Source organism: Athene noctua, chromosome 10 (assembly GCF_965140245.1).
Source record: "Athene noctua chromosome 10, bAthNoc1.hap1.1, whole genome shotgun sequence".
NCBI classification, from domain to species: domain Eukaryota; kingdom Metazoa; phylum Chordata; class Aves; order Strigiformes; family Strigidae; genus Athene; species Athene noctua.
The window spans coordinates 17,406,147-17,431,911 of NC_134046.1; the positions used below are offsets into that span (position 1 = coordinate 17,406,147).

The 25,765-nt window shown below is 51.0% G+C and overlaps 2 protein-coding genes across 5 annotated transcripts in view; both read left to right on the forward strand.

Moving 5' to 3' along the window:
- Window positions 1-7,793: 7,793 nt before the first annotated feature.
- LOC141964138 (heat shock transcription factor, X-linked-like) lies at window positions 7,794-11,105 on the forward strand. Of its 3 annotated transcripts, none has more exons than XM_074914151.1 (3): window positions 7,794-8,009; window positions 8,635-9,819; window positions 10,484-11,105. In XM_074914151.1, the coding sequence occupies exons 2-3, from the start codon at window positions 9,517-9,519 to the stop codon at window positions 11,003-11,005; spliced, it is 825 nt and encodes a 274-aa protein (XP_074770252.1). In that variant the 5' UTR covers window positions 7,794-8,009; window positions 8,635-9,516; the 3' UTR covers window positions 11,006-11,105. The 3 variants fall into 3 exon arrangements, with proteins under 3 accessions (XP_074770252.1, XP_074770253.1, XP_074770254.1); XM_074914152.1 differs by having other exon boundaries at window positions 8,679-9,819; XM_074914153.1 differs by having other exon boundaries at window positions 9,551-9,819.
- A 5,537-nt stretch (window positions 11,106-16,642) lies between these two features.
- The window catches only part of POC1A (POC1 centriolar protein A), a 63,200-nt gene continuing 54,077 nt past the window's right edge, over window positions 16,643-25,765 (forward strand). The window contains exons 1-3 of one of the 2 annotated variants that reach the window (XM_074914427.1): window positions 16,643-18,611; window positions 20,326-20,410; window positions 23,452-23,623. In XM_074914427.1, the coding sequence (XP_074770528.1) occupies window positions 18,177-18,611; window positions 20,326-20,410; window positions 23,452-23,623 (692 nt within the window). In that variant the 5' untranslated portion in view covers window positions 16,643-18,176. The remainder of the gene's footprint in view (window positions 18,612-20,325; window positions 20,411-23,451; window positions 23,624-25,765) is intronic. The other variant, XM_074914428.1, reaches the window with a different exon arrangement.

Consider the following 25,765-nt stretch of genomic DNA (forward strand, 5'->3'; position numbering starts at 1 on the left):
CTGTCAGCTTGACTTTGGTGCCCGGGAAGCTGATGGAGCAGCTCATCCTGAGTACCATCATACAACACATGTGGGACAGCCAGGTGCTCAGGCCCAGTCAACATGGGTTTATGGAAGGCAGGTCCTGCCTGACAAACCTGATCTCCTTCTACGACAGGGTGACCTGCTTATTGGATGAGGGCAAGGCTGTGGACGTTGTTTACCTTGGCATTACTGAGGCCTTTGACACTGTTTCCCACAGAATTCTCCTGGAAAAACTGGCTGCTCGTGGCTTGGAGGGGCACATGCCTTCGCTGGGTAAAGACTGGCTGGCTGGCTGGGCCCAAAGAGTTGTGGTGAACGGAGCTAAATCTGGTTGGCGGCCGGTCACGAGTGGTGTCTGCCAGGGCTCGGTTTTGGGGCCACTCCTGTTTAACATCTTTATGGATGATCTAGACAAAGGGATCGAGTGCACCCTCAGTCAGTTTGCAGATGACACCAAGTTGGGTGGGAGTGTTGATCTGCTCGAGGGTAGGGAGGCTCTGCAGAGAGACCTGGACAGGCTGGAGCGATGGGCTGAGCCCAGCTGGAGGAGTTTCAAGAAGGCCAAGGTGGCCAAGAAGGCCAATAGCATCGTGGCGTGTATCAGCAATAGCGTGGCCAGCAGGGACAGGGAAGGGATCTTACCCCTGCACTCGTCACTGGTGAGGCTGCATCTCAATTATGCATTCAGTTTGGGGCCCCTCACTACAAAAAGGACATTGAATTACTCAAGCGTGTCCAGAGAAGGGCAACAGAGCTGGTGAAGGGTCTGGAGCACAGGTCTGATGATCAGCTGAGGGAACTGGGAGGTTTTAGTCTGGAGGAGGCTGAGGGGAGACATCATCGCCCTCTACAGCTACCGGAAAGGAGGGTGCAGAGAGCTGGGGATGAGCCTCTTTAACCAAGTAGCAAGCGATAAGACAAGAGGGAATGGCCTCAAATTGTGCCAGGGAAGGTTTAGGCTGGATATTAGGAAGTATTTCTTCACAGAAGGGGTTGTAAGGTGTTGGAATGGGCTGCCCAGGGCAGTGGAGGTGTTTAAGAGTCGGGTTGACATAGCGCTTACGGATATGGTGGAGTTGAGAATGGTCAGTATTAGGTTAATGGTTGGACTGGGTGATCTTCAAGGTCTTTTCCAACCTAGATGATTCTGTGCTCCTGTGAACTTCCTCTTTAAGCGACCACGGCTTTAGCTTCATTGCCTAGTTGTTAGGCAGCAGTAGAGATCCCTTCGATAGCAGCAGAGTCTGCTCCCACCCCCTTTCCCCTTTTACTTACACAGGATCAAAGCTCTCAGAATTTGTTTAAAGACATTTTCATTTAGGTCAGTGAGAGATTTACTTGAGGAAAAGGGGTTTTTTGTCCTGTCTTTTCCTTAACTCTGTAGTAGAGGTAAATAAGCCACAAAGGTAGGTGGGAGAAAACAACGTGCACTGTGAATAAATGGGTTTGGCACACATGGGAGGATGAAGTAATTAATAAGAGAGAAAATCCCTGATGTGCAGCAAGCTACAGCTTCAGCCAGTGTAAAGCAGCATCTCCCCATGGAAGCAATGGGACAACGTCACTGTCATCAGCTGAGCTCCTTGGTGGACCTGGTCCCCTCTGCAGTGCCTAAACTGTCTGGAGCTGCCTCCTTCCACAGCAGCGAGGGAAGCAGGGACAGCAAGTCTCTGGACTACGTTGACCTTCTTCACCTGCACTGGTCAAGACACGGACAGTGAGACTGAGCACACCCCCAGCAAGGTCTGTGTCCAGCTTCTCGCACCCTTTCCAAACTTAGCCAATGCTTAGAGCAGATTGTTAGAGAACAGGAACCTGGGACTGCTAACAGGGCGAGCTCAGGGGCTGTCTGGGCTCTCGGCTGTCGGCTGGGTCTCTGTCACCTTAGAAATAGTCTCCCCTGTTAGAGAGCTCGCCAAACGCTGCAGGCAACCTGCCCCACACCAGGCTGCGAGAGAGAGGTGGGAGCTCAGATACCGGCTGCCCCAGGCGGGTCCTGTGCATTGATCCTGCTGGCCTGAAGACACTTTATGCCACACAACGGCTTGCTGCAGTGTGTTTTAACAAGGGAAACCCTTGGCCCCTGCTTGGCAGAAGTATTCATAGCACCTTGGAAAGGTTAGTTTGCTAGCAGGGAGCTTTTCCAGCTGCAGGACGGATGTCAGGGCATCTGAGGAATCCTTGTTCACAGACCTTTAAAGGCTGGCCTGAAGGCGCTTTATCAGTATCGTGGCAGTGCCTGGAGCTTTGGGTCAGTAGAGCTTATGTGAACACGTGAAGTGGGCTCAGGAAAAACTGCTGCCAGGTCTTCAAATGCAGAGAGGGCAAATTTCTTATTGCGCCCCCTTCCCTTGCTGGTCAAATACAGGAAACAAAAGGCAAAACGCCTTCCTCCCGGTTAAACTGCTGCAGGGCTAGAGAAGCCAACGGATGAAGGGCGCAATGCAGCCGGTGCTGTGGAGGGAGCGCACTGAAAGGTCGGAGCTCATCGTGGCACCACGTGCCTGGAGCATGAGGGTGCTTGGTGGCTGTGACAGCCCGTATCGGGCACAGCTTGGCTGTCCTGGTGTGCCGGGCTGGGCTGAGCTGTACGCTGGGCTCCTCCAAAAGCGGCCGTGCAGCTCAGACAGGAAGATGCTGATCTTTCACCTGCCTATTAGGCTTCTCTTGGAGGAAGAATACTCTAAGTGCCTGGGGAGACCAGAAATTACTGCTGTGCAGTGCTGCAACGTTTAGAGATACAAGCGTTGTGCTTGGCTATTAAAGAATGTGCAGCCACGGCTTGTAAGAGGTTTCTCCAGTGGATCACAAAAACCTCAGAAACGGGGCCCTGGGATGTCCTACGCTGCAGCCCTCCTGCTCCTCCCTGCGGACCCAGTCTGGGACGCAGCTGGACACAGCACGGTCCTCTCGTTGCCTACAGCCGTTCAACACAGCTTCACTGACTCTGGGCTCTGGAGTCCCACCACCAGTGGCTCTGGGAGCTCAAAGCAACAAGTGCTCTTCAGCAGTTTCTCCTTGGGCCGCTCTGGCCGCATCTGCCAGGGCACCATGGCAACCATCACCGTGGTGTCACGCTGTGATGTCACTGCTCCGCACCACGGGCATCACAGTGACGTGCCAGGATACCCCACTAGTACCCACAGTCAGCGGGCACCAGTTGGCCTGGGCTTGCTGACTGTCAGGACAAGACCCGGCTGTCCAAGGCGAGGGCCAGCGACGGAAGCTTTGCTCCAGCTGGGACAGAAAAATGGAAAGCGAATTGTCATCCCTCTGCTTTCCAGAGAAGCTCTGGAGAATAATGGAAAGTGACCAGTTTCGGTCCATTTGGTGGAGCGAGAGCAGAAAATGCGTGGCCATCAATGAGGAGCTCTTCAAAGAGGAGGTGCTGGGCAGGGCAGGACCTCTACGTGTTTTCAGCATGCGGAAGATGAAGAGTTTCCTGCGGCAGCTGAACTACTGCGGATTCACCAAAATGCCGCAGGATCACCAAAGATCTGCCTCCCTGCCTGAGTTCCTGGCAGAAGAAGCAGCCGCTTCTGCTCACAGCCAGGTACAGCAGTTGCTCTGCACATCAGCTAACGCTCACAATAGTCTTGGGGGAGAGACGGACCTATGCATCACATAAGGCCTTGCAATAGAGGAGGTGGGGATGGCAGCACACGGCCTGGTTTTAATTTCCTCCTCAGGTCATTTTCAGGAAGGTTTGAGTCGGTCTTTCTGACTAGTAGGAATGCAGCTAAAATACAGCTTGGTTGTATCCACTGAGTCTGAACCAGTTAAACGGAAAGACAGACTCAGCATAACCTGATTTCTCTCAGTGTCTTTGCTGCGTGTCTTGCTGTACCAAATCTGAAACCTTCCTGGGGCAGCTGCTGAATGCCGAGAAGGTACATCTAAGGACCATAGTATTGCCCGCCTGCTCATATCCACACAGAAGCTGCTGCAAAGTCATGGTATTGGGCTTTTGAAAGCAGTTCTTCTGCTTTTGAAAATCCTACACTGCTCTGTTCACAAGCGGCAAAAGCCCAGGGTGGCGATGACTGAACGGAACCATCACGTAACATTTTAGCCTGAGCTTTAGGTTTCAGATGCCCCTCAGAGTCCTTTTCAATGCCCGTGCTCGTCTTTTGACACTCAGAGTCTTAGTTCTCATAGCTTGGGGTTTTCCAGTATTGCCATGGTGTCAACTAACTCTTCACCTTTGCTTTTTTTAGATACTCCACTACTATAACCCCAGCTTTAACAGAGACCATCCCCACCTGCTGGAACAGTGCAAGAGGAGAGTTGGCCGCAAACGGAGAGCCCCGGAGGCACCAGAGGTGGATGAACGGCACCCGGCCAGCAGCCCAGACGGTCAGCCTGCAGGGGACACGCCAGCATCTCCCCCCGCGCTGACCGTACCCACCAAGCGACGGGCTGAATCACCTCCCAGCCTCGGCAGTGCCCGTCCATCTCCAGAGGCAGCTGCTCCCACACCTCCAGAGCCTGCCGGAGCAGCGGGCAGCGCGGGGCTCACCCCTCTGGGCATCTTCCTCCTGCTGTCGACCAGCAGCCAAACCCCGGGTGGCCTCCAGGGTGCTGCTCCCGCTCCTCCGCTGATTGCAGTGCCCGTGCTGGGAGTAGCCGCAGCTCTGGAGAAGCCACCCCAGAGCCAAAGCCCAGCAGTCCCCCACTGCCCCACCTGCACCTGCAGCCCCAGCCCCGCAGATGCAGGCGCTGCCGTTGTGCCCCAGCACGGCACATCCTGGAGCGAGCACGGAGAGCTGGCAGCAGGGCAGTAGCATTTAATTAGTTCTATTGATATTGATAACAGATATAGATTAGAAGAGTTGATAATAAACTGTTGGAACAATAAACCTCTTCCAGTTGTTGTCTCCTGTTTGTAGAGCAGAAGCCCAGACTAGGCTTACAGACTCACCAGACCTTCACCCATCAGAGTAGAAGCAACGGGTCCACAAGCATTTAACGAGTTCCTCTAACAATCAAGCTTAGATTTGTAGATATTTTTTTAGCTTTTACACTTGTATTATAGCCCTAACTTTAAGAGGCGTCACCTCCAGCTGCTGGAAGGTGCAAGCCAAGAGTGGGAGACAAAATGAGAGCCCCAGCTGCACTGTGCCTTGGTGAGGAGCTGGATGACGAGTGCCCCAGAAGCTGCCCAGATCTTTGGGCTGTGCAGGGCCCCACTGCTGGGGCGGAGAAGGAGGTGCTCACACCGGCTCCACCACAGGACACGGGCTCTGCTGACTGTTTGTTTTACAACAGCAAAGCAGCCCTGCATGCCAGTGCTGAGGAGGGGTGCCGGGCTCTCCCAGCCCTGTCAGCCTTCTCCAGTTGTTGCTATAATCAGCTCATGTCACCTTCCTGCCTCTTTTCAAGGCTCTGATAACAAGCACCTAGGACAGCCAGGTGACCTTTGGCTGACTTTTTAGGTGCCTGCTTGGCAGAATCCCTTGGAGAGGTTCCTGAAGGGTTCAGGGGTCCAGGCTGGACACTTTAAGAAGAAAATCTTCATGGCACAGGAGCAGGTGGTCCCCAGGTGCTGTGAGAGAAGCTGGTACCAGAGAAGACCACCCTGGCTAAAGAGGGAGTTTTGGCTGCAACCCAGGGAGAAAAGGAGAGTTTCCAGCCTTTGGAAGAAGGGCCTAACACCTCACAATGATTACAGAGATGCTGTGAGGCTATGCAGGGTGGAAATCAGGAGGTCTAAAGCCCAGCTAGAAATTAATCTGGCTTCAGCAGTCAAGGATAGCAAGGAGTGTGTCTGCAAGTACGTCAACAGCAAAAGACAGACCAGGGAGAGCCTCTATCCCCTGCTAGACACAGGAGGAATCATGGTAACGAGTATTGAGGAAAAGGCTGAGGTGCTTAATGCCTTCTTCGCCTCAGTCTTTACAACAGGTCTAGTTGTACTGAGGGTATCCAGCCTCCTCAGCCAGAAGACAGAGACTGGGAGAACGACCCCCCCGCGATCCAGGAGGAGATAGTCAGTGACCTGCTGCCTCACGGAGACACACACAAGTCTATGGGACCGGATGGGATACACCCGAGGGTGCTGAAGGAGCTGGCTGGGGGCGCTTGCCAAGCCGCTTTCCATCATTTACCAGCAGTCCTGGCTGACCGGGGAGGTCCCGACTCCCATTGGGACTGGAAATCAGCCCATGTGATGCCCATATATGAGGAGGGTCGGAAGGATGATCTGGGAAATTACAGGCCTGTCAGCTTGACTTTGGTGCCCGGGAAGCTGATGGAGCAGCTCATCCTGAGTACCATCATACAACACATGTGGGACAGCCAGGTGCTCAGGCCCAGTCAACATGGGTTTATGGAAGGCAGGTCCTGCCTGACAAACCTGATCTCCTTCTACGACAGGGTGACCTGCTTATTGGATGAGGGCAAGGCTGTGGACGTTGTTTACCTTGGCATTACTGAGGCCTTTGACACTGTTTCCCACAGAATTCTCCTGGAAAAACTGGCTGCTCGTGGCTTGGAGGGGCACATGCCTTCGCTGGGTAAAGACTGGCTGGCTGGCTGGGCCCAAAGAGTTGTGGTGAACGGAGCTAAATCTGGTTGGCGGCCGGTCACGAGTGGTGTCTGCCAGGGCTCGGTTTTGGGGCCACTCCTGTTTAACATCTTTATGGATGATCTAGACAAAGGGATCGAGTGCACCCTCAGTCAGTTTGCAGATGACACCAAGTTGGGTGGGAGTGTTGATCTGCTCGAGGGTAGGGAGGCTCTGCAGAGAGACCTGGACAGGCTGGAGCGATGGGCTGAGCCCAGCTGGAGGAGTTTCAAGAAGGCCAAGGTGGCCAAGAAGGCCAATAGCATCGTGGCGTGTATCAGCAATAGCGTGGCCAGCAGGGACAGGGAAGGGATCTTACCCCTGCACTCGTCACTGGTGAGGCTGCATCTCAATTATGCATTCAGTTTGGGGCCCCTCACTACAAAAAGGACATTGAATTACTCAAGCGTGTCCAGAGAAGGGCAACAGAGCTGGTGAAGGGTCTGGAGCACAGGTCTGATGATCAGCTGAGGGAACTGGGAGGTTTTAGTCTGGAGGAGGCTGAGGGGAGACATCATCGCCCTCTACAGCTACCGGAAAGGAGGGTGCAGAGAGCTGGGGATGAGCCTCTTTAACCAAGTAGCAAGCGATAAGACAAGAGGGAATGGCCTCAAATTGTGCCAGGGAAGGTTTAGGCTGGATATTAGGAAGTATTTCTTCACAGAAGGGGTTGTAAGGTGTTGGAATGGGCTGCCCAGGGCAGTGGAGGTGTTTAAGAGTCGGGTTGACATAGCGCTTACGGATATGGTGGAGTTGAGAATGGTCAGTATTAGGTTAATGGTTGGACTGGGTGATCTTCAAGGTCTTTTCAAACCTAGATGATTCTGTGCTCCTGTGAACTTCCTCTTTAAGCGACCACGGCTTTAGCTTCATTGCCTAGTTGTTAGGCAGCAGTAGAGATCCCTTCGATAGCAGCAGAGTCTGCTCCCACCCCCTTTCCCCTTTTACTTACACAGGATCAAAGCTCTCAGAATTTGTTTAAAGACATTTTCATTTAGGTCAGTGAGAGATTTACTTGAGGAAAAGGGGTTTTTTGTCCTGTCTTTTCCTTAACTCTGTAGTAGAGGTAAATAAGCCACAAAGGTAGGTGGGAGAAAACAACGTGCACTGTGAATAAATGGGTTTGGCACACATGGGAGGATGAAGTAATTAATAAGAGAGAAAATCCCTGATGTGCAGCAAGCTACAGCTTCAGCCAGTGTAAAGCAGCATCTCCCCATGGAAGCAATGGGACAACGTCACTGTCATCAGCTGAGCTCCTTGGTGGACCTGGTCCCCTCTGCAGTGCCTAAACTGTCTGGAGCTGCCTCCTTCCACAGCAGCGAGGGAAGCAGGGACAGCAAGTCTCTGGACTACGTTGACCTTCTTCACCTGCACTGGTCAAGACACGGACAGTGAGACTGAGCACACCCCCAGCAAGGTCTGTGTCCAGCTTCTCGCACCCTTTCCAAACTTAGCCAATGCTTAGAGCAGATTGTTAGAGAACAGGAACCTGGGACTGCTAACAGGGCGAGCTCAGGGGCTGTCTGGGCTCTCGGCTGTCGGCTGGGTCTCTGTCACCTTAGAAATAGTCTCCCCTGTTAGAGAGCTCGCCAAACGCTGCAGGCAACCTGCCCCACACCAGGCTGCGAGAGAGAGGTGGGAGCTCAGATACCGGCTGCCCCAGGCGGGTCCTGTGCATTGATCCTGCTGGCCTGAAGACACTTTATGCCACACAACGGCTTGCTGCAGTGTGTTTTAACAAGGGAAACCCTTGGCCCCTGCTTGGCAGAAGTATTCATAGCACCTTGGAAAGGTTAGTTTGCTAGCAGGGAGCTTTTCCAGCTGCAGGACGGATGTCAGGGCATCTGAGGAATCCTTGTTCACAGACCTTTAAAGGCTGGCCTGAAGGCGCTTTATCAGTATCGTGGCAGTGCCTGGAGCTTTGGGTCAGTAGAGCTTATGTGAACACGTGAAGTGGGCTCAGGAAAAACTGCTGCCAGGTCTTCAAATGCAGAGAGGGCAAATTTCTTATTGCGCCCCCTTCCCTTGCTGGTCAAATACAGGAAACAAAAGGCAAAACGCCTTCCTCCCGGTTAAACTGCTGCAGGGCTAGAGAAGCCAACGGATGAAGGGCGCAATGCAGCCGGTGCTGTGGAGGGAGCGCACTGAAAGGTCGGAGCTCATCGTGGCACCACGTGCCTGGAGCATGAGGGTGCTTGGTGGCTGTGACAGCCCGTATCGGGCACAGCTTGGCTGTCCTGGTGTGCCGGGCTGGGCTGAGCTGTACGCTGGGCTCCTCCAAAAGCGGCCGTGCAGCTCAGACAGGAAGATGCTGATCTTTCACCTGCCTATTAGGCTTCTCTTGGAGGAAGAATACTCTAAGTGCCTGGGGAGACCAGAAATTACTGCTGTGCAGTGCTGCAACGTTTAGAGATACAAGCGTTGTGCTTGGCTTTTAAAGAATGTGCAGCCACGGCTTGTAAGAGGTTTCTCCAGTGGATCACAAAAACCTCAGAAACGGGGCCCTGGGATGTCCTACGCTGCAGCCCTCCTGCTCCTCCCTGCGGACCCAGTCTGGGACGCAGCTGGACACAGCACGGTCCTCTCGTTGCCTACAGCCGTTCAACACAGCTTCACTGACTCTGGGCTCTGGAGTCCCACCACCAGTGGCTCTGGGAGCTCAAAGCAACAAGTGCTCTTCAGCAGTTTCTCCTTGGGCCGCTCTGGCCGCATCTGCCAGGGCACCATGGCAACCATCACCGTGGTGTCACGCTGTGATGTCACTGCTCCGCACCACGGGCATCACAGTGACGTGCCAGGATACCCCACTAGTACCCACAGTCAGCGGGCACCAGTTGGCCTGGGCTTGCTGACTGTCAGGACAAGACCCGGCTGTCCAAGGCGAGGGCCAGCGACGGAAGCTTTGCTCCAGCTGGGACAGAAAAATGGAAAGCGAATTGTCATCCCTCTGCTTTCCAGAGAAGCTCTGGAGAATAATGGAAAGTGACCAGTTTCGGTCCATTTGGTGGAGCGAGAGCAGAAAATGCGTGGCCATCAATGAGGAGCTCTTCAAAGAGGAGGTGCTGGGCAGGGCAGGACCTCTACGTGTTTTCAGCATGCGGAAGATGAAGAGTTTCCTGCGGCAGCTGAACTACTGCGGATTCACCAAAATGCCGCAGGATCACCAAAGATCTGCCTCCCTGCCTGAGTTCCTGGCAGAAGAAGCAGCCGCTTCTGCTCACAGCCAGGTACAGCAGTTGCTCTGCACATCAGCTAACGCTCACAATAGTCTTGGGGGAGAGACAGACCTATGCATCACATAAGGCCTTGCAATAGAGGAGGTGGGGATGGCAGCACACGGCCTGGTTTTAATTTCCTCCTCAGGTCATTTTCAGGAAGGTTTGAGTCGGTCTTTCTGACTAGTAGGAATGCAGCTAAAATACAGCTTGGTTGTATCCACTGAGTCTGAACCAGTTAAACGGAAAGACAGACTCAGCATAACCTGATTTCTCTCAGTGTCTTTGCTGCGTGTCTTGCTGTACCAAATCTGAAACCTTCCTGGGGCAGCTGCTGAATGCCGAGAAGGTACATCTAAGGACCATAGTATTGCCCGCCTGCTCATATCCACACAGAAGCTGCTGCAAAGTCATGGTATTGGGCTTTTGAAAGCAGTTCTTCTGCTTTTGAAAATCCTACACTGCTCTGTTCACAAGCGGCAAAAGCCCAGGGTGGCGATGACTGAACGGAACCATCACGTAACATTTTAGCCTGAGCTTTAGGTTTCAGATGCCCCTCAGAGTCCTTTTCAATGCCCGTGCTCGTCTTTTGACACTCAGAGTCTTAGTTCTCGTAGCTTGGGGTTTTCCAGTGTTGCCATGGTGCCAACTAACTCTTCACCTTTGCTTTTTTTAGATACTCCACTACTATAACCCCAGCTTTAACAGAGACCATCCCCACCTGCTGGAACAGCGCAAGAGGAGAGGTGGCCGCAAACGGAGAGCCCCGGAGGCACCAGAGGTGGATGAACGGCACCCGGCCAGCAGCCCAGACGGTCAGCCTGCAGGGGACACGCCAGCATCTCCCCCCGCGCTGACCGTACCCACCAAGCGACGGGCTGAATCACCTCCCAGCCTCGGCAGTGCCCGTCCATCTCCAGAGGCAGCTGCTCCCACACCTCCAGAGCCTGCCGGAGCAGCGGGCAGCGCGGGGCTCACCCCTCTGGGCATCTTCCTCCTGCTGTCGACCAGCAGCCAAACCCCGGGTGGCCTCCAGGGTGCTGCTCCCGCTCCTCCGCTGATTGCAGTGCCCGTGCTGGGAGTAGCCGCAGCTCTGGAGAAGCCACCCCAGAGCCAAAGCCCAGCAGTCCCCCACTGCCCCACCTGCACCTGCAGCCCCAGCCCTGCTGCCATTGTGCCTCAGCATGACACATCCTAGAGAGTGCATGGACAGCTGGCAGCAGGGCATTTAGTTAATAGTGTTGATAATAGATGAAGTTTAATACAGTTAGTAAGAAAATGAGCCTAGTAGAGTTGATAATAAACTGTTGGAACAATAAACCTCTTCCAGTTGTCGTCTCCTGTTTGTAGAGCAGAAGCCCAGACTAGGCTTACAGACTCACCAGACCTTCACCCATCAGAGTAGAAGCAACGGGTCCACAAGCATTTAACGAGTTCCTCTAACAATCAAGCTTAGATTTGTAGATATTTTTTTAGCTTTTACACTTGTATTATAGCCCTAACTTTAAGAGGCGTCACCTCCAGCTGCTGGAAGGTGCAAGCCAAGAGTGGGAGACAAAATGAGAGCCCCAGCTGCACTGTGCCTTGGTGAGGAGCTGGGTGACGAGTGCCCCAGAAGCTGCCCAGATCTTTGGGCTGTGCAGGGCCCCACTGCTGGGGCGGAGAAGGAGGTGCTCACACCGATCCACCACAGGACACGCACGTGTCTGATCACAGAAAGTCCACCCTGGCCCCGCCAAAGCTCTCCCCGCATCCACAGACCCCGCACAGCTCCAGACTCAGGGGCTCCCCTGTGCCGACCCTCCGGAGCAGCGGGCCGGGGGAGCTCCAAGCCTGGGCCCCAGCCCCCAGGCCCCGGGCGGCCCCTCCCGCCCCGAGCTGCCCCCTTCGGCCCCGGGCTGGGCTCTCCCACCTCCCCCGTGCCCCCGGGCGCCGCGGCGGGGCTGGTCCCCCGGGCCGGCCGCTCTCCCGGCTGCAGCCCCGGGCTGGCGCTGCCCGTGCTGGCAGCAGCCCTGGCCATGGCCCTGCCGACGGCACCCACCGCCAGAGCCCAACAGCCCCGCGTTGTCCTGCCCGCACCTGCCCCTCCGAGCCTGCGGGGGACCGGGCTGGACCCAGCGCGGCACATGGCAGAGAGCAGAGACAGTCGCTCCCGAGGGAGTAGAGCCCAACAGCCCTGGAAATAAATAGGGTCTAATCGGGGTAGGAATATGTAAAGTCTAACAGAGTGAGGAATATATAAAGTCTAACAGGTTCTACAATAAATAGAGCCTCATAGAGTTCATAATATATGGAGCCTAGCAGAGTGGGAAACAACCTGTTTGAACAGCAAACCTGTCCCAGTTGTCCTGCCCTGTCTGGACAGTGGAAAACACTGTTCTTATACAGTTGTGTGGCTTTAATGTGCCCACCTGTCCTTTAGTGGTCTCAGCAAGACAGACGTCCCAGCACAACCATGTGCCAACGTCACAGTAGTGCCAAGAGGTCCAGCAAAGGCTGAGCTCCTGTTGGCACCACACGGAACAGCAGCCAGGTGCCTCTTTCTGAAGGTGAGATGTCCGAAGGGGAAATGATCGGTGCAAGGAAGCAACTGGTTTGAGTTGTGGGCAGTGGGCTGCACCACCTCTCCAGTTGTGTCTGCCTTGAAATGGCTTGGAAATACAAAGGACCGCTGTCCCCCCATGCAGTTAAATTCACTGCTGAAGGGTCTGGCTTTAGGAACTATACAAGCTGTTCAGAGAGGAGAAGGAGGCTGCAGGGGAGATGGTTAGGTGGATGCTGTGGAGTTAATACTAGTTTGAACACTGCAAACAGATGCATGTAAAGGCAGCAAATGCAATAGATGCTTGTTTTTTGTCCTTTGGTCTGTGCTGGTCATGTTGAGCTGCCTTTCCTCTCCGCAGCATGCAGGAATGGTGTGGAAAGAAGCATAGATGGCCGCCCTGGGTCTTCAGGAGGTGCAAGGCCACTGAGAGCACAGAGCTTTAGAAAGGCCAGAGGGCTGTGTGCTTGCCTGTGCTGGCCCGACTCGGTGCTGTCAACAGGGGTTTTTCTAGAAAGGTCGATGTCCTCCTGCCCACTCTTCTCTCAGCATGGTAGAGTGTGGGTCCTTTTGGATTTTCCATGTAATACTCTGTGTGGAAGCTTGATACCCTTTAGTAGGGGCAGACTGATATCCTCCTCTAATCTGCAGAGTGAGGCCACGGACTTTTTATTTTGGGACAAAGACTTTCAACAAGATTATAGGCTTAAAAGTTAAAGCCAAATGTGATCCAGCCCAGTGATCAATGTTGATTGGAAAGCAGGCTAATGGTGGGAGGTGCAGAGCTCGAAGCATGCTCCTCTGGCACTGTTCAGGCTGACAACACCTTGCTGGTTTATGAGGTGGGTGGTGCTGGATGGTGCAGCACTACCTGTGCGGGCCAGGCCCACCCCGGTGCCAAGGTCTGTGCAGCAATGCCCCTGCTGCGTGTGGACGCTGGGCACATGCCCCCTGAGTGGGGGACTCCATGTCCCAAAGGTCTCAGCTCCACTCCTGTGAACTCAGCTAGCATTCTCCTACTGCCAGTCTCGGTGGACTTTGGATTCTGGGTTGATGCAATCGTGAGTTCAGCAAAGTCTGAACTCGGCTCACCCCTGCAGGCAACAGCAGAGAAAGTTCAGGGACTGAAAGCAGCCACCTGCCCTGGGACAGCAGAGCTGGGACGCCCTGCACTGGCGGATATGTTAAAGGTGGGTTTGATCTACATTCATGTTACAGATTTGAAGATCTGACAGTGGCTTAAAACAGTAGCACCAATGTAAGTGGTGAAAGACGACTTTGTAGATGCCCAGAAAGCTGCTGATGGGATTCCGGCCGGATCCAGCTTGCCAGCATTTCTCACTCCTGAATCTTTCTCCTCCTTTAGGCTAGTTCTGGAAACTGTAGGCATGTATGAGCTCCCCTCCCTCCACCTCTCTTGGGTGGCTGAAGAACTGTACAGCCTCACACAGGGAGTAGCAGTGTACTTCTCTGGCGCTCCTGAATGTGTCCTGGTGTCAGCATGCCTCTCTCCCCTTGTCACCTTCCCCTCACCACTTCAGCTATACGGATGAGCGGTGAAAATAGTACAAATCACCTGCAAAGACAAGGCATCAAATAAAATACAGTACTGCGATTAACAGGGCACCTTATGGCTCTCTGCCTAACAGATGTTTTGAATCTGAGACAGGCAAATTTTCTTTTAGGGGCACAAGCAGCTCCAGAGCCCAGGCTCTGCTGACAGTTTGCTTTACAACAGCAAAGCAGCCCTGCATGCCGGTGCTGAGGAGGGGTGCCGGGCTCTCCCAGCCCTGTCAGCCTTCTCCAGTTGTTGCTATAATCAGCTCATGTCACCTTCCTGCCTCTTTTCAAGCTCTGATAACAAGCACCTAGGACAGCCAGGTGACCTTTGGCTGAACTTCCTCTTTAAGCGACCATGGCTTTTGCTTCATTGCCTAGTTGTTAGGCAGCAGTAGAGATCCCTTCGATAGCAGCAGAGTCTGCTCCCACTCCCTTTCCCCTTTAACTTACACAGGATCAAAGGTCTCAGAATTTGCTTAAAGGCATTTTCATTTAGGTCAGTGAGAGATTTACTTGAAGAAAAGGTTTCCTTTGTACTGTCTTTTTCTTAACTCTGTAATAGAAGAAAATAAGCCACAAAGGTAGGTGGGAGAAAAAAATTGTGGGCTATGCATGAATGGGTTTGGCACACATGGGAGGATGAAGTCATTAGTAAGAGAGAAAATCCCTGATGTGCAGCAAGCTACATCTTCAGCCAGTGTAAAGCAGCATCTCCCCATGGAAGCAATGGGACAACTTCATTGTCATCAGCTGAGCTCCTTGGTGGACCTGGTCCCCTCTGCAGTGCCTAAACTGTCTGGAGCTGCCTCCTTCCACAGCAGCGAGGGAAGCAGGGACAGCAAGTCTCTGGACTACGTTGACCTTCTTCACCTGCACTGGTCAAGACACGGACAGTGGGACTGAGTGCACCCTTAGCAAGTTCACCGATGACACCAAGCTGTGTGGTGTGGGCGACACGCTGGAGGGCAGGGATGTGCCATCCAGAGAGACCTGGACAGGCTGGGGAGGGGGGCCTGTGCAAACCTCATGGAGTTCAACAAGGCCAAGTACAAGGTCCTGCCCATGGGTCGGGGCAATCCCAAGCACAAATCCAGGCTGGGCGAGGAGTGGATGTAGAGTGGCCCTGCGGAGAAGGACTTGGGGATGTTAGCAGATGGAAAACTGACCGTGAGCCAGCAATGTGCACTCACAGCCCAGAAAGCCAACTGTGTCCTGGGCTGCATCGAGAGAAGTGTGGCCAGCAGGGCGAGGGAGGGGATCCTCCCCCTCTACTCTGCTCTCGTGAGACCCCCCCTGCAGTGCTGCGTCCAGCTCTCAGCCCCCAACATAAGAAGGACACGGATCTGCTCAAGCAGGTCCAGAGGAGGCCACAAAGATCCATCACGGGGCTGGAGCACCTCCCCTGTGAGGACAGGCTGAGGGAGTTCGGGGTGTTCAGCCTGGAGAAGAGAAGGCTCCGGGGAGACCTTATAGTGGCCTTCCAGAACTTAAAGGGTCTACAGGAAAGGGGGGAGGGACTCTTTATCAGGGGTGTAGGGATAGGATGAGGGGTAATGGTTTTAAACTGAAAGAGGGTAGATTTAGATTAGATAGAAGGAAGAAATTCTTTATTGTGAGGGTGGTAGACACTGGCACAGGTTGCCCAAAGAAGCTGTTACTGCCCCCTCCCTGGAAGGGTTCAAGGCCAGGTTGGACGGAGCTTTGAGCAACCTGGGCTGGTGGAAGGAGTGGGACTAGATGAGCTTGAAGGTCCCTTCCAACCCAAACCATTCGGCGATTCTGTGAATTCTGGGCTCCTTGTAGCTGCCTGCTTAGGCTGCCTAAATCCCTGCTGTGCTCTCTGGATGCAAAGGGGCAATAACAGGGTGGCTGTTCCATCCCAGCTGGTCGGGTTGACATATGCCAAAGCATGTCAGGGTTGGTTGCTCATGGGCCCTGCCTCCATCTCTAGGGTGTCCTGAGATGCGACACAAAAGAGCTGTTGAAAACCTGTGCTGGGATTGTGGTGGTCATGGACACAGGATGAGCTTGTTCTGAGAGTGCTGCTGGCAACTGGGAGACCTGGGTGTGGTTGCTGGTTCCATCTTGGCTTGTGCGCATTGCCTTGACCAACTCCACATCTCTTGGTGCTTCTTCTCACCACTGGTCTTGTAGAAGAATCTCAGCTTTTCCAGTGAAACCTGGAGACTTCCAAAAGTCTCATCATGGCTTTTGGAAGCCTAGCACACTGTCCTGTTTGACATATGTCTTACACTGTCATAGTTGCCGTATTCTTAAAACTGCGGAAGCATGTACGGAGACTGGTGTGCTCAGCAGTTTAAATATTAATAGGACACATGAGAACGGGGGTTTGCAATACAGAAGTGGTAAACATTCAGTTTAGTTGCTAAACTTAGACCCACTCACTCTAAGGAGAAGTTCAGGGCTTTCTGAATTGGGCTTGAAGTCAAAGGTTAGCTGTAATTTCATGCAAGAACAACCCACCTGAATTCTGGCTGGGTGCGATGCTTAGCGGGAACTTTGCTGCCCAGCATGGCTGCGTGCTGCCTCGCAGTGTGCAGGGACCGCAGCCCTGGCAGGGCTGGCAGCGCAAGGCTCTGTCCTTATCAGAGGTAGTAGATCCTGGGGCTCCTGGACTCTTCCTGATTCATGGACAGACAAATAACCCCAGGGGAGGACTTGCTGAGAATTACTATGGCATGTTTAGGTTACAGGGTGGGAAGTGGTGTTTGAAAGAGGCTAGCTCAACACTTCTTTCACCCAGAGTTATGGTGGTCTTAAAAAAGAAGCTGGCTAGCTCGGCATGATTCATCTTTGATGCAATCATGTTGTACTTTATCCAATTTTCCTTATTTCTGTATCTTTAGAAAACTAAAGGCTGGACGAGGCCTCAGGCTGCCCTCAGGTGGTCATCTGAAGAAAAGCAGGAGTCACATTCCCGGCCGTGTTTCTTCGGCCGATGGGGACACTGGGGTGCTGCCTGTGGCGGGGTGACGGGCCTTCTCCCTGGCTGGGGCTTTGGGAGGGGGCTGGCTCCAAGGGCCACGGTTTCTGATGGGTGGGAAAATCCGATGCTACCCAAACCGATGGCAGATAATGCCACGAAGACGTTCAGATGCTGGGACAGAGCCTGGCCAGCCCTGCCCTGGCTGAGCTGGGTTATCTCAAGACACTGTCTTCTCCCCCACAGCACCTGATGTGTGCCCGTGGCTCCGGAGGGCCCTTTTCTTCCAAAGACCTTGGCATGAATTTTCTTGAATCCTTTTCCATTGACATTTCTTCTGGACTGCTGCAGGTGTGAATGCCTGGCCAACGGTCTGCTTGATTCCCTGGGCCGATTCACATTAGAGAAAACTTCTTTTCCTTTTTTGCCGTCGATTAGGAGTGGGAGTAACTGGTCCAACTTCAGCATAGCTTGGAATGTATCTTGTGAAGGTTGTATCTTGCTTGGTGGTGCTCCAGGAAGTGCCATGTTAGAGCCCATCCACTGCCCTACGCTGTAGCGGGCAGTTCTCAACAGCAAAGACAGACGGGTGTAATTGTTAATGCTGGAACGCAAAGCTGGAGGATTCCCCGTGCGTTGAATAAAGCTGCCAGTTCCTTAATAACTGGAGAATAATCCATTTGGTTTTTAACCCAATTCCACGTCGCAGAATGAGCTCCCTCCAAAAAACCTCCGCTTTTAAGTCACAAGGCCTCCGAGTAAGTAAGTGCTCGGCAATTGTGAAGAAAGCAGGAGTGATTGGGATAAAGTGAACGGGAACATCTCCTGCCCAGAGGATGAAGAGGAAGGAATGCAGCGTTTGATGGTCTGACAAGGAGCCTGTAAAATACAGGCAGGAGAACTACGTGCAGAACTAGTGCTCATCTTGGACTTCAAAGTTAGGAAGCACATCTGCTGCTGATGTGGTAAGAACCGTGATGGGGAAAGGCCGCCTTGGGAGCAGCACGGGCAAAGTGCTGTGTTATGAAAATTTGCAACTGGCCCGTGCTGAGGGAGGAGAGAGGCCAAGACGCCAAGTCTGGAATTACACGGGCAAATAGTTCTTCATGCGCATGAGGTGCCCCAGCCAAATCAGGGCATCGCGAATGTGGTTTTACGCCAGGATTTTACACCCGTCAGGTGTTGAGGCGCAACCTGATTTGACTAAACTTTGCAAAGCAACTCTACTTCTGCAGTGTTCTTACAGCTTGTCTACTGCTGCAGCCATGCCTGCAGTTAGCCCAGCTGGGTACTTGCGTATGGCGCTGGGAGGGTTTCAAAGCCATGTCACAAGGGCTTGGACGCTGGTGGTGTCTCGGCTGCCCAGGGGTGTCTTTCATCCCTGACGGGCAGCTCTCGGCTCCACACAGCACAGGCCTTATGCCCAGGGCCGGGCCACCCTTTAGTTTTACACAAGGGCCCGACTGCCATGGCAAGGCCTGCGAGAGTTCTTCCCCGTGCCTGCAGCCGGGACGGCTTCACAGCCCGGCTGCCGCGGGAGGAGGAGGGGCCCCGATGTGGCGGATGCCCGCGCCCCGCTCCGGGCCCGTAATGGCGGCCCCTCAGGGGAGGGGCCCGGCCCGCCGCCGGCAGCGCCCCCGCCCGCCCCTTCCGGCCCGGCGCCGCGGCCCCTTTAAGGGCGGAACCGTTGCTGCGGGGCGCGTGAGGCGCGGGAACGGGCGTGCGGCGCGCGGGGGTGTCATGGCTGCCGGGTGCCTGGTGAGGGGCCGGCCGGGCCGGGGTCCGCTGCGGCCCGAGGGTTTGGTGCCGCCGGGAGGGGGGAGCCCCGGGGCGCTGCTGGGGGCGGGTCGGCGCCGCCTGAGCGTCTGGGATGGTGCTGAGCGGGGGCCGTGGCCTCTGGGGCTGGGTGGGCGGTTGGGGAGCCCTGGCACTGAGGGGGGTGTCCCCGGGCTCGGGGTTTGATGGGGGTGGCCGTCGGGGTGGGGTCGGAGGGGGGGTCCTGGTGCTTTTGTTACGGTAAATTCGGTCTCAAAAGAGCCCCCTAAGGCTCAGTTTGAAGTTTCCGAGGCGGGCATTCTCTGTTGCAGCGCCGGGTGCGCGGGGGATCGTTCCACCTAACGTGCGTGCCGCAAGACACAGGCACGCTTACTAGATACAATAAAAGGAATGAATATTCCTGTAATTTCCCAGAAGTACACGCCTGTGCGCAGAGAATCTAATCCGTATGTTAACACATTGTGCAAGTGTGCTAAAATTCGGGGAAGGGTCTCTGAGGGGCTTCCCCGGGGGGTTCGGTGCTCTGGGCTGGTCCCTAGAGGCTGTTGAAGAGGCGTCTCGCAGTGTCCTGTCCGTGAGCTCCGAGTCTTTTCATACAAGGTCTGGCCTTGGCTCATTGCTCTGTCTGTGAAGTTTCTCAGCTTTCCTATCTTCGGCTTGCGCGGGTGTCTGCTGGTTTTTTTTTGCCCTTTCCGGGGTGTCCCCATCGCAGTTGCAAAAACTGTGTCCTTGGGTGCGTTCTGGTCCGAGGCCCCTTACAGCAGTGAGCACCAGCTCCTTGCAGGCATCACTCTGGGGGGGAAGGCAGGGCCGGGGCTGGGCTAGGGGGGAGTGTCTGGTGCTGCTGGAGCTGGGCTGTGCAGGGGAGGGCCGGGGGACTCTGGGGCTCAGGTGGGGTGGGGGGGGCATTTCTGGGTTTAGGGGAGGCTTGGTGCTGTTGGGGTTGGGCTGCGCAGCAGCGGCTTGGTCCGTGGGGTGGCATCGTGCAGATGGGGCTGGGAGGGGCTCGGGACAGAGTTGGGCTTGGGGGAGCTTAATGCTGCTGGGGCTCGGGGTGGGGGGCAGCCCTGGGTTTTGGGGTGCTCTTGGGGCTGGGATTGGTCTGTGTTTGTGTGTGGGGTCACCTTTAGACTGCTGGGTGGGACTGGTGATTTGTCCTTTTTTTCCCCTGACCTGAAGTATTATTTGGTGTTTGCAGCAAGGTGCTGTGTAGGGACATAGGGGAGGGGTGGTGGGTCAGTCTGTTTTGCTGCAGTTCTGATTCTGCCTGTTTTGACAGGTGTTTTAAGTTTTGCAAGTTAGTCCCTTCTGTGCCAACAGTGGCCTCTTGGCTACTCCTGGGCTGAGATGAGCAGCTGTCAGAGCAAAGTTGAGCTTGACTGCTTGCTTAGGTGGTCACTGACATGGCCTATCTGTTCCAAAGTCAGCTTTGGGGTCTCTGTGCTTGCAGCATGTTGTAAAAATGCATGAATGATTCGTGCAAGTCCTTCAAGCGCTTTATCAGTTTGGGTAATTTGCATTTTTTAAAGTTTGTTCATACACCTGAAATTTGCATTTCTTGTTGCATGTTGTTCTTATTGCTACCTGCATTTTGTGGGATCAATATTTGACTTGGTTCACCTGTCATAGAAACAAAATGGTTTTATTGTCCAAAGTGATTCTTAACCTATAGTGTCTGAACACTATTTTCTTCTAGGAAGACCCGTCCCTGGAGAGACACTTCAAAGGCCACAGAGATGCTGTCACTAGTGTGGACTTCAGTCTCAATAAGAAACAACTGGGTAAATTGTCTCTTTTTTTTTTTTGATGGCTAGATGATAAAGAGCTTCTCTGCTTTAGTTAAATGGAGGGAGCAATGGATGTACTGAGCTCTATAAGAGCAAAGAACTTGCTTTCATGATGAAGAAATTTTTGCAGCATTTTAGGATGAACATTTCTGTGTGCTTTGAAAAAAATCCAGTTGTTGAACCACAGGGGTGGAAAATTGTGTCCATCCAGCTAGAGCTTTAAGGACATCTACTGTTGCTTATTATTTCACGTACCTGGCTTTACCATGCAGGGAACTTAAGATAAAACCTTTCTTTTTCTTCTCCACCTTCCATTTCTCCTCTTCAGACAGCTGCCAAGGCTTATGTCCTAGCTGCTGTTCAGTAACCCACTGTGTGTGCATTGAGTAGGAACCAGGAGGGGTTTTGGCTCTTGGGGAAGCTGCTGTTCAGTCTGTGTGGCATGGTGGGCATCGCTTTGGCTTGCAGAGCAGATAAGGCAGAAATGATAGTTTGAGGCAATATACCTGCTAGGCAGCTGGGGCAATAGGCATGAGTAAGTAGAAGTGCATCAGTATAGCAGGTGAAAATCTTGTTCTGGATCTTGTAACCTACACAACACTCTGGAAGCTTCAAGGAAATTAAAATCAATCAGACTTGTTTTGGACACCCTCTGTCCATGCCGCTCTTCTTATTGTTGTCTGCGATGTTTTGTTTCTACTTCCTGTGCCTTCACTTTATCTGGTCAGCGAACATCTCTGTTTAGCAAGGGAGCTCTGAACATAATTAAGCATTACTTTTGAATGGCCTTTCATAAGTAGTATGGGAGCCTTTGCTGCCTCCATCTAGACCATGAAGTAGTTGCTCTTGATATTTTAAGTAAATAAGATCAGGTAAGAAAGGAAACAAATTCTAAGAAATTTTCTAGGTACTGTTGGGTCAGTTGTGTGTACTTGAGTCTTATGAGACTTCAAAGTTCTTCCTCCCCATTTCTGGCCTCCCCCCCAATAAAACAGCCAAACGTAGAGGAGTTGGTCTTTTTACTCTATTAGATTGCTTGCCCAGTCCAGTAAGGATAATTGTTATTGCCAGCAAGTCACATATAAGCAGTATCATATTGAAGTGCTTTATTAAGATGTCAGAGCCTTATTTTCCTTACATTTTTTTAATGTCAGTCCTGGGGAAGCTGTGATATTGCAACTTAATATCCTTGCCAAACAGTGGCAGTGTAGTTATGACTAATGTTCAAATCTCTTGACACTAGGCTGTATGTTTATCTACTTTTACACAGTTGTCTCCCCTTAAATTTTAATATCCCTAAGGAAAGTGTTGTGTGTATGAAATACAAAACAACAACTGAACTGACAAATATATAAGGTGGTTTTTTTTCCCTGTAAAGGACATGCATAATGAATGATCCTGTTTGAAATGGTCATGTAATAATCCCAAATCAATAGCAGGAAGAGAGATGACTATTTTTTGTGTTAAAATGACTGTGAAATAGAAGGACATTTCCAGCAAAATCTATTGGTATTTTGCCGTAACACTAATGAACTGAAATCTTGTAATTGATGGTAGGTTCTGACATGGTAGTATCATAAACTGCTTTTTTTTTTTTTTTTTCTAGGAACATTTTAAGATCTCCCTGGAGATGTTGACATTGGGGTAGAGAGATAGAGATGCAGCTTGGGTTTGTTGGCAGGCTAAAATGTGTATATTCTGTATTTGCCTGTGAAAAATCAACAGTTTTCTGTTACTTAAGCATTAAAATTGATTTGAAGGGGTATTTTTACTGTCATTGTTTGAGACGTTAAGTTGCCACAGGCTTATGTTTGCCATTTTATGAATCACTAGAGTTCCAGTGCTACAGACTTCATACAGTATGATGGGCTTTAGGGGACGAGCAACTCTTCAGTTTTCACTGTGCTGAGTCACTGATAGGACCTGGCAGGGGAGTTTTAGACTGAAGTGGAATTTACTCTTGTGTTTGGGAAACCTGTTGCCTGGTTCTCTTGGCAGGGACAGATATGGCTCCTGTCAAACAGGGAGGGGGATGTAGCTTCTATGAAGTTTAGTGTCATGGAGATGAGTTGTCAGTTCTGCTTTCAATGGATGTAGCATGTGCGCCTGAATTCTGCTTTCTACTTAAGTGATCCTTTGCTCTTGCTGCTGAGGGAGATCTTGAAAAATCAGCATCTGTGCTGGGGAATGGCCACCTTCCCATAAGTAGTCTTTGCCCCCTGAGGTGTCCCTCCAGCCCTTTCTCTTCCTTCTTGTCTTTAGAGCATGCCTTTGCTTTCTTCCACCGCTTTCATAGAAGCCAAGAGTAAAGGCAAGTTGTGGTGGTTGTTTTTTATTCCCGCAGCTGAGTATAGCAGTGGACATGAGTGGAAGAGTGGCTGTGGGTAGATGGAGTGACCCTATTTCTATCCATACTTCTTTAAAACATCTCATGACTACTGTCGGAGTCCTGCTGACCCTTCCTACTAATATCAAATTGAACACTGCTTTAATCACATTGCAAACTTGTATTTTTCATTTATTAAGAACTGCTGAGCTGACTTTGATCAATGTTTTGCAACAAGGGAGAGATCTTGGAAGGAGTTGTAGCTGGGTTGCCTTTAAGTCACCAACTCACAGAGCTTCTCTGCTTCATCTGTAGTGTGTTACTTGATATTTAACCTGCTGCAGCTGATAGCTGACTCTGCTTTCCAATAAAAAAAGTGATGAGGAACCTTAATTCACAGACCTTCTATGTGTTTCCTTAGTATGTATTTATTTGGATGAAATTTTGCAACTTGTGTGGCTTTTGCCTCTGTAGCTGTTGCATGACCTGACTTGGAAGTAAATTGTCAGTCCAAGTCAATGCATGACTGACTTTGAATTACTGATGGAATAACAGTATGTGATACATTGGTGAAGCTTCAAGGACAATGTACTTGAGATTGCTGGAAGCTGTGATGGTGAACTGAGTGTGAAATGCAGTTTTGGAGTAATTGGAGAAGCACTAATGCAAGTTTGGTTTTGTGTGGTTTTGTTTTTCCTTTCTATTTCAGCAAGTGGCTCGATGGATTCATGCCTGATGATCTGGAGTATGAGGCCTCAGATGAGAGCCTATCGCTTTGTGGGCCACAAAGATGCTGTGATGTGTGTTCAGTTTTCCCCTTCTGGTCACCTGGTGGCTTCAGGCTCTAGAGACAAAACAGTCCGTTTATGGGTTCCCAGTGTGTAAGTATCTTCCTTTTATCTCTTGTGTTTTAATTATGGCTTGGGGTTTCTCCTTGCTTCTTGGTAGCAGTTCACCAGCTCTGGGACTGGAATCTGTTTGAGGGAAGGAAGAACCACTTTATGTGACAGCTCTAACAGAGAAGTAGTAATTTGGCCTTGATATTGTACTATAAACAAAACTAAAATCCTTTGCAAAGCTTAAAGTCAGTATTAACTTCCTATGCTAATAGAACAAGTCACTAATGTAACTCATCAGTGGTGAGATGTTGGATTTTTCTTCCCCTTTCTCCCCAAGCTTGTTTTTCCTCCTAGCAAATCAATCCTTTGCTTCTGTGCTAGTGTTAAACAAGATGCTGAAACACAAGTTGATGTTTAGTGATGGAGGTGCTGTGAGCAGGATGGAGGCTATTAGCTTGCATGCTTGCTGTAGTCCACAAAATGGTTAGGTGTCTTTAACCTTTAAACTATTAACTCTGTGTTCCACTGATGGTAAATGATGGTGTATTACTAACATAAGACTGCTTTAGATTGTGTATTTTTTATGAGCTTGCACTTTTAGTACTTTAGCCTAATTCTGAAGTTTCCATTTCTGAGTAGAGGGTTTAGTTGCTTTGACCCATTAACTCTTGGTGGTCATTGTCTGAGACACCTCAAGTTCTACTGTTTTACTCTGCAATGCATTGTTTTAAGGGATAGGTCTCCAGCAAGGAACACTTAATTGAAATACAGCACAAACAGAGTGCTGAAGAATTGCTTGAAGATTTAATCTTGCTGCAAGTAACAAGAAGCTTTTTGCAGCCGAGATGCAGAAAAACAACTGCCAGTGTTTCCTCAGGTCTCTTTGTTCTCACACTAAACAGTGGGATTATTTTTCTCTGAATGGACAGGCACATAAAAAGGTATAAGAGGTTGCTTTGCTTGTGAGCTTGTAAATTGCTGCTGTGAAGACTAAAGGTTTGTGTCCAGAAGCAGATCCATGATTGTGGTGGCAGACAGAAGGGATTAAAAAAAAGAACCAAACAAAACCATGCACAAAACATACCCCAATGTTAAAATAAACATGTCAATTCAGGAACCTGGGAAAGCATTTCTATTTGTTTATTTTTTATGAGTTCTTATGGTTATGATTACCCATTGGAAGCTTTATTTGATGATCTATGAAACCATAGATAATCTCTGCCTTGGAACTGGTGGGTTCTGAAAGACTCTTTAAAATCTGATGAAAGTGCTTTTTAAATATCTTAATTTATAGTGAAATATACTCAAATTTGCAGATTGTAAATTCAATTTTAATTATTTCAGTTTAGTTAAACTTTCCTGGAAGGAATAATTGCAGTGACATGTTAGCATATATACTATTAAAAGACACAAGATGAATTATGATTAAAATTTGACCTTGGTGTTCATCCATCTCCTATAAAGAAAGAGACTGACAGTGTCATTTAGCTATCTTCAGAGCTGTGCTGCTAATACAGAATGCTGAAATAAATTACAGCACAAACTTGTTAGATTTCTCAGAAGCTAGTGTATACATTTTAACAGAGGACTGGGATGTGCTGAGAAAAATGAACTTGTGTTGGGTGATATTTATCTTTGTTGCTTAGGCATGTGAGCTGTGTGGTTTAAACTGCACCTATGACTGTCAAGTCAGAAAAGGGCTAGTGTGGAAAGGGGGTTATTGTTATGCTGGTTGTGAATACCTTGGTGCATGGCCCCTTTAATCTGTGTTTATTTAGTGTTCTTTGTCAATTTACCTCTCTGTAACCAAAAGGTGTTGATGTTGAATCAGGTTTGAGACCTTCAGCTTGCCAGTTTTGCACAGTCATTAAAATAAAAGGGTGAGGGAGAAGCTGCCCTATAGTCTGTGGGCCAGGACTTTATTTCAAAAGAATTGCCTTTCAGGGGTGGTATGTTACTGAAGCAGTTAATGCTACTCTGATGTGTGGATTTCAGTCTTTGGAATTTGATGTGGTTGTTTCTTTTTTATAAGCCATGCTGACAGAATTTTGTAATTTCATGTTTCTGCATGAGTACTTATCAGACTTGGGGATGTTCTGTGGTTTTGGACAGAAAGAAAGCTTTCCTGAGACATAACCTTTACTGTTCCTTGCCTTCTGGCAGATAAAAGATTAAATAAAACTA